General features: G+C 36.1%; 1 protein-coding gene across 1 annotated transcript in view; it reads right to left on the bottom strand.

The window, feature by feature from the left end:
* LOC109207119 (catalase isozyme 3-like) overlaps positions 1 to 4,106 on the bottom strand; it is a 5,897-nt gene extending 1,791 nt beyond the window's left edge. Inside the window, exons 1-4 of the mRNA XM_019370001.1 lie at positions 3,997 to 4,106; positions 3,642 to 3,738; positions 1,222 to 1,499; positions 136 to 912 (exon numbers count right to left, since the gene is read on the bottom strand). Coding sequence (XP_019225546.1) covers positions 136 to 912; positions 1,222 to 1,499; positions 3,642 to 3,738; positions 3,997 to 4,011 — 1,167 coding nt within the window. The 5' untranslated portion in view covers positions 4,012 to 4,106. The remainder of the gene's footprint in view (positions 1 to 135; positions 913 to 1,221; positions 1,500 to 3,641; positions 3,739 to 3,996) is intronic.
* Positions 4,107 to 7,162: the final 3,056 nt, after the last annotated feature.

The raw sequence follows: 7,162 nt of genomic DNA, 5'->3' as shown, positions 1-7,162 counted from the left end.
AAAGACTTTCCAACTATGTCTATGTCTAGACGCCACATAACAAGTAGTCAAATAATATGTCGATAACCTTTTTCCTCTTTAAAATGGAATAAGCATCATTATTTTGGCAATCTGCAGCACAAGGGTGCACAGTACCTCTTCATCACGATGCATGAAGTTCATGACACCTTCATGGTGATTATTGTGATGAGCACACTTGGGAGCATTAACGGGGAGCTGCAGATAGTTTGGCCCAAGACGGTGTCTCTGAGTATCAGAATATGAGAATATCCGAGTCTGGAGAAGCTTATCATCCGAATAGTGAATACCAGGGACAATAATGGCAGGGCAAAATGCAAGCTGCTCATTTTCAGCAAAGAAGTTGTCGATGTTCTTATTCAACACCAAGCGACCAACTGGTTGTAGTGGCAAGATGTCCTCAGGCCAGGTCTTGGTTACATCAAGGGGGTCAAAGTCAAATCTATCTTCATGCTCAGGATCAATAGTTTGGATGAAAAGCTTCCATTCAGGATAGTTTCCAGCAGCAATTGCGTCATACAGATCCTTGGTGGCATGGCTATGATTGGCTCCCCCAACCTTAATAGCTTCTTCCTCCAAAAGGCACTTGACCTCGCAAGTTGGCTTCCAATGGAACTTCACATAATGTGCCTTCCCAGCTTTACTGATTAAAGTATAAGTGTTAACACCGGAACCTTTCATGTGCCTGTAATCTTGTGGGACACCCAAATCATCAAAGAGGAAGGTAAACATATGCAAACTCTCCGGATGGTGGGAGAAGAAATCAAGGCTCCTCCAGCTCTCCTGAATGTTGGACTTAGGATTTGATTTCAGACAATGGACCATGTCTGGGAACTTCATTCCATCGCGGATAAAGAAGACCGGAAAGTTGTTTCCTACCAGATCAAAGTTGCCCTGATTTCATAAAAACAAGCAAAAGAATTGAAAACATAGACACATTAGTTTAAGACCAACACCAAACATTTAGATACAAACACAGCCCAAACAAGCAGCAAAGCTCATGTATAGTTATCTAAATGGGCATTGTTACAAAAATAAGATATAAGCCTGCTTTTGAGTAATGCTTCTAGCTTAATGGGTGTTGATTAAAGCCAGTGGCTACCTTAATGGGTGTTGATTAAAGGATACTAGAGAAGATAATGTTATAACAACCAGATTACACAAACATTGTGAGAAAAGTTATGTATTTGATTGAGCAATTACCTCTCTGGTATAAAATTTTACCGCAAACCCTCTGGGGTCTCGGAGGGTTTCGGGGCTTCCACGCTCATTGGTAACGGTAGAGAATCGCACAATAACAGGTGTCTGAACCCCAGGAGATCGAAGAAAATCAGCACATGTTAGATGAGAAACATCATGAGTGACTTCAAAGAAACCCTTGGCACTGGCACCTCTGGCATGGACAACACGCTCCGGGATACGTTCACGATCAAAATTGGCAAGTTTCTCCACCAAATGATAGTCCTCAAGAAGAACTGGCCCTGCAAAGTGAAAAGTTTCAAAATTAGTGAACATGTTTGAAGCCATCAAAAGAACCTCAATGAAGCAGAACTCAGGGCTTTAGGATGTTTGCATATATTACTTTTGATTACAGTGGTGTACCACGATCTTCGTCAATTATCCAGAATTCACTAGAAATTTGAGACCGTTCAGATGTTACTTGGTATGTATTTCCAACAGCAGAATAATGAATCCTATTTGTATTGATCTCATAAAAAGAACTTTTGCTAGAAAGAGGTATTTCTCCTGCTTATAAAATATACAGATCCCTCCCTCCCTCCCTCTCTTGTTTGTTTCATTTTGCAATTCAATTGATCTCTATGGATTATGCATTCATTCAGATTATTCAAAGCATGGAAATAGAGAAAAATAATGATATGATACTCTCCATCATGTAACATCGCCATCTATCGACCATCCAAGGTATCAAATCTTATTACTTTGTTTCTTGGTGACCATTATGAAGAAAAAAGATCATACTAACAATATTTTCAGATCCACTTCCTACTCGTATCAGATAACTGTTCAAAACCCACAAAAACAAGCTATCTAGAAGTCAATAAACAAACTGGCCAATCATTCTCTTTCCCTGCTGACTATCTAGGACAGACTAATATCAAGACAACATACTGGAGAATTTCCTATTAATTTCTGATGCAAGTACTGTTAATACTTTTAAAATGTTTGGGCATAAATACGCCCGAATAGAAGAAGTATACCAAAAAGTAGACAAGCTTCAAAAAGATATGATTTTCTGTACGATATCCAATCCTCTATACATAAAGGAATCTATGTAAACCTAAAGAAAATAAGGGATATGAGGCTATTCCTCAATTGTACAAACTTCATCTTTACACTCTCAAAAGCTTTCATATTTCTCTCTCCCTAAATAACCCACGTAAGTCCTAGTGAAGCAACATTTCATGGCATGTGTCTTCCCTTCCATCTACTACACTTCCAACCGAGCATTAGCTCTTTCTCGGCACCTGGCATCGTCAAAGTTATACCAAACCAACATAGAAATTCCCACCATAAACTCGAGCCTACCCGACAATGAAGGAGGAAATGGTCAACGTATTCATCCAATCACTTTCACATGAAGCGCCAACTAGAATATGTAAACCTTCCTCTTCCTCGGATTTCCGGCCATCAATATCAACCTCTTGTAGCTAACCAAGTGACGAAGCATGCCTTTCTTGAACCTTTTATGTGGGAACGCAGCCTCCTCCCTACCCAAGAGCTTCTCGCAGTATGACTTACCAGAAAACACTTGATTGTTCCCCATCCTCACCTTCATACATCGTGGCTATCCTATGGTGTTCCTTGTTTGTGAAGAAAATCGACTAAGTCTTGAAATTCTGCCATTTTCCAGTCTTGAAAGTTCCTCATAAACCTCAACCAAAAAAACTTCTTTTGGCATGAAAATTCTGTAAATGATTGAAATGTAAGTGTCAAAGTATTGTCCCCACACCACCTCTACCTCCAAAACTTACCCTCCTCCCATCCTCCACCCCTTCAAAATGCTCTTCCACAATCCCCATGAAAACGGCATAGATACATTTTTAATCCTCCAAGCCCCTTCCAAGACCCTGTATTTTTCCACTATGGCGCTATCACACCTCTCCAAAAAGCATGTTCCTCTGTCCTAAATCTCCATAAACATTTTCCTAGTTTAATGAACCAAACACTTAATGCTTCCTAATGGCTAAAATGCTAATTGTAAATAGACTTGACCGACAAATTATAAGGAGTAACTCAAATCAATTCATTTGCCAGCATTTTGGTGTATGCTGGAAAATGTATATGAAATAGAAACACTCTTAGATTCTCAGTTCCTTACATGAGTAGAAAAGGAATTAAGTTTTTGTAACTCAGGTCGTATAGTTTCCAGAGGCATCTTAGTGCTGTGTTTGCATTAACAAGTCTAATTACTTATCAAAAAAATATAATAAAATAACACTCGTGCAAATATACATGAAACCAAGAGATCAAGATAGTATTTGATTTTGCACACACCTAAACAAGAATAATAGTGAGACGAGATAAATGTTACTAGACTTAATATACCATAAGGGACAGAAAGGAAAAGGAAAGGTTGACTTTTACTTAACAAAACAAAATACCTCTAGTCCCAACAGTCAATGATGAGTTATTGTTCCACACAGGAGCACCAGAATTCGTTGTCATGAAAGGTGAATTAAACGCGCTTGAAGGGCGATTCTGCATCATAAATCACTATCAAAGCTAAACACAAGCAACCGAAAATCCACTAAAACGAACTAATAAATTTAACTTCATCAATTTTCCACTATAAAACCTAAACTTCACAACATATCTAGACTCTAAAAAGGAAATCTTCTGCTATTAACATAAAGCTAAACTAAGATTAATGAATCCAAACGGATTATTCGAAGCTTTTAAAAAACAATTCAGAGATTAAAAGATCAATTAGAAGGAAATCGTAATGAAAAATCATACCTTGTAAGGATCCATGGCGAGAGAATATGAGCGCAGAAGAAAGCAAGTAGTGTTGAGTCAATGGTGTGGCGATCGGTTTGATGTTTTCCTTAAAAAGAGCAGCTGATTTATAAAGAGTGGGGTCAACATTTTGGCTCGCGATTCTATTATTTTACAGTTGGAAATAATATCCTTTTCAGTAAAATATAATATCCTTTTATTATCCCATTCTATTATTTTACAGTTAGATTAGATATAATATCCTTTCCAGTATATAATTATCCTTTTATTATCCACCACTTTCCAACAACATTTTTTATTTGCCTCTATGAAAAGGAATATTTAGAATATCACCGGATAAAGGATATAAAACAGCAAATTATGTTGGCATTTACTATAAGATCTTAAAAATTATAAGCTGTGACGTTTTCTCTCTTTATGTCTTCGTTATCGAGGAAATGATATAACATACATAACTTTTTACAATTTGAATATAAGCATAATCGCATTCACTATTTAATTTTCTGAGACGTGGTAAATTAATTCAAGTTGAAAATTAAGGGTATAAGTACACTAGGTATGTATAATTAATTATATCCATTCTTGATCTCTTGCCGATTGTGATAAGCTAGAACCATCATACCATGTGCATAGTTTTCTTGGACCTCAGACAATGATGACAATAATAACGATGGTAAAACCAATGCAATTTATATGATCTTAAATTGTCAAATTAAGTGGAGCTCTAGCAACAATACAGTGACACATTATGTACCCATGTGCATTTTAGTTGAATTTGACATTGATATAAATTCAATGAAACTAGTTAGAAATAAAACGTTTTATTTAATTAAAAATAAAATAGATTATAATACTCAAACAAGCATTATCTTGTCGCCCAAAAAGTATTTTTTGGGCGAGTTCCAAGCCGAGACTCGGGATGAAGAGCCCGTTTGGCTTAGCTGACTTAGAGTAACTGATAAGCATTAGATGCTGATAAGCACTTTAAAGTGCTGAAACTGATTTAAAAAATAAACAGCTACGTGTCAGAATAAAAGTGCTGAAATTAATAATATGCAGCTGAAGAACTGGATATACGAAGAGTTTTGTTTTAAAAAGAAGTATTTTAGGGATAGAATAGTAAATATTTTGGTCAAACTTAAAGTGTTTATAAGCTAAAATTTGATAAGTTGGGGGAGACCAACTTATGACTTTTGGCTTTTTGGCTTATAAGCACTTAACTTATAAGCACTTTTATGTTTACCAAACGCGTATATAAGCCAAAAGTTGTTGTTGTTGTTGTTGTTGTTGTTGTTGTTGTATATAAGCCAAAAAGTGCTTATAAGCCAGTTTGTATTGTGCCCCCTTATGGTAGTTACTGGTCGATATATTTGCATGCCATTTTATTTATGGTTTATGTTTAGATAATTATTTATGTGATTTCTGCTGGAGTTACTAATGCTCTTTTGCTTTTTGTTTTTTGTTTTTGTTTTCCTTTTCCTTTTCCTGAGCCGAGGGTCGATTGGAAACAGCCTCTCTGCCCTTTCGGGTAGGGGTAAGGCCTGTGTACGTATTACCCTCCCCAGACCCCACCTTGTGGGACTATACTGGGTAGTAATTGTTGTTGTATATAAGCCAAAAAGTACTTATAAGCCAGTTTAACCAGCTTATAAACTTAGCCAAACACCCTCGAAGTGCACTAAAAATGTGCAAAGCATACTGGTAAGGCCAAGTATCGTGGGACATAAGTTCCAACCTCGGCCCTCCTAATCAGAAAAAAGGCACCAATACCGTAGTTGCAAATTGCAATCATTCATATGAGGACCCATGAGAGAGTTTTCTGCACTTTTTTTGTTTCTGGTGTGTTTGTTTCTTTTTGTAATAAAAGAATTTCCACGTATAATGAGATGGGGCCAATATAAAAGTTTATTGAGAGGACGTGAGGAGTTGATAATCGACTTTTGGAGTATAGGGGGAGCAACTTCACAACCACCACTTGTGACAAGTAAAAGGACCTTGAAACGTGTGCAATCCCCAAATGGGCTTCGGAATACCTATTTTGGACACTTTTATTAGGTGTGGACTAGTGATGTCAAAACGGATAAAAAATAATAATTATCCATTAAAAAATGAGTTACGGCTGATAACTTGTCCTTGTAACTTTTCTATGTATGGTCTCTCCATTAAGCTTTGATCTACGCGCACTAACTTCCGAACGGATCTAATGCCCTTCTGCTGGTCTTTCGTCCATTGCCTATGGTCTTTGGTAAGTAGTCTATAGTTCACTTTCGTCTATGCCTGCCCCGCTCTCTTTTCTATCAATTTTTTTTTAAAAAAAAATAAGTCAAATATGGATAAGAACCATATTATCCACTTAGAAAATGAATAACCAATGGATAACTAATAAGTTTGACTTTTACATTTATAAAGACTCAAATTGGGAGTTCCTCAAACTTAGGAAACAAGAAATTCTCCAAAAACTGATCATATTCAAAAATCCATGGATATGGTTATTCATATTACCGCAAGTTAAACCATTTTCTATCCTAATTAAATATGGATTGCATCGAATAATTTACCTGTTTTTGCATTATTTATTTTGACCCGCCCATATCCAACTGATCTGGCCGTTTACCATCACTAGTGTGGACACAACAAATGAGCAAAGATGCGGATGATAAGGGATTAACGGCTCCTTCGTGTACTACCTTAACAAATTTCTGGTCCACCACCAGCCTTTATTTACTACATGCTTGAGTTCTTTTTAAGGAAAGTGACGGATTTTAGAGCAAGTAAAACCTATTTGGCTAGTTTCAGACTTTCAGTATAAGATCTGTTCCAAGTGTTGTGCACATTACACAATTAGTGTATATATTTTTATATTCCGTCAAGCAAATTTAGTCGGGGTAATATATATTGGGATCGAAAATAACAAGGCATTATGCGAAAACTAATAAAGTAAACCTTGGTGACGATTGTTTGACCCAAAAGTTTAGATCTGGGTTCAACCAATTAGATTTGAATAAATAGGGTCAATCTTAGCTAATATTAATATCCAAAAGACAAGGTTATCGATTTTATGGCAGATAATATATATATATATATATATATATATATATATATATATATATATATATATATATATATATATATATATATATATATATATATATATATATATATATAT

This window comes from Nicotiana attenuata, unplaced genomic scaffold (assembly GCF_001879085.1).
Source record: "Nicotiana attenuata strain UT unplaced genomic scaffold, NIATTr2, whole genome shotgun sequence".
Taxonomy (NCBI): domain Eukaryota; kingdom Viridiplantae; phylum Streptophyta; class Magnoliopsida; order Solanales; family Solanaceae; genus Nicotiana; species Nicotiana attenuata.
Note: the sequence above shows the minus strand (reverse complement) of the source record. Positions and strands in the feature narration are given on the sequence as shown.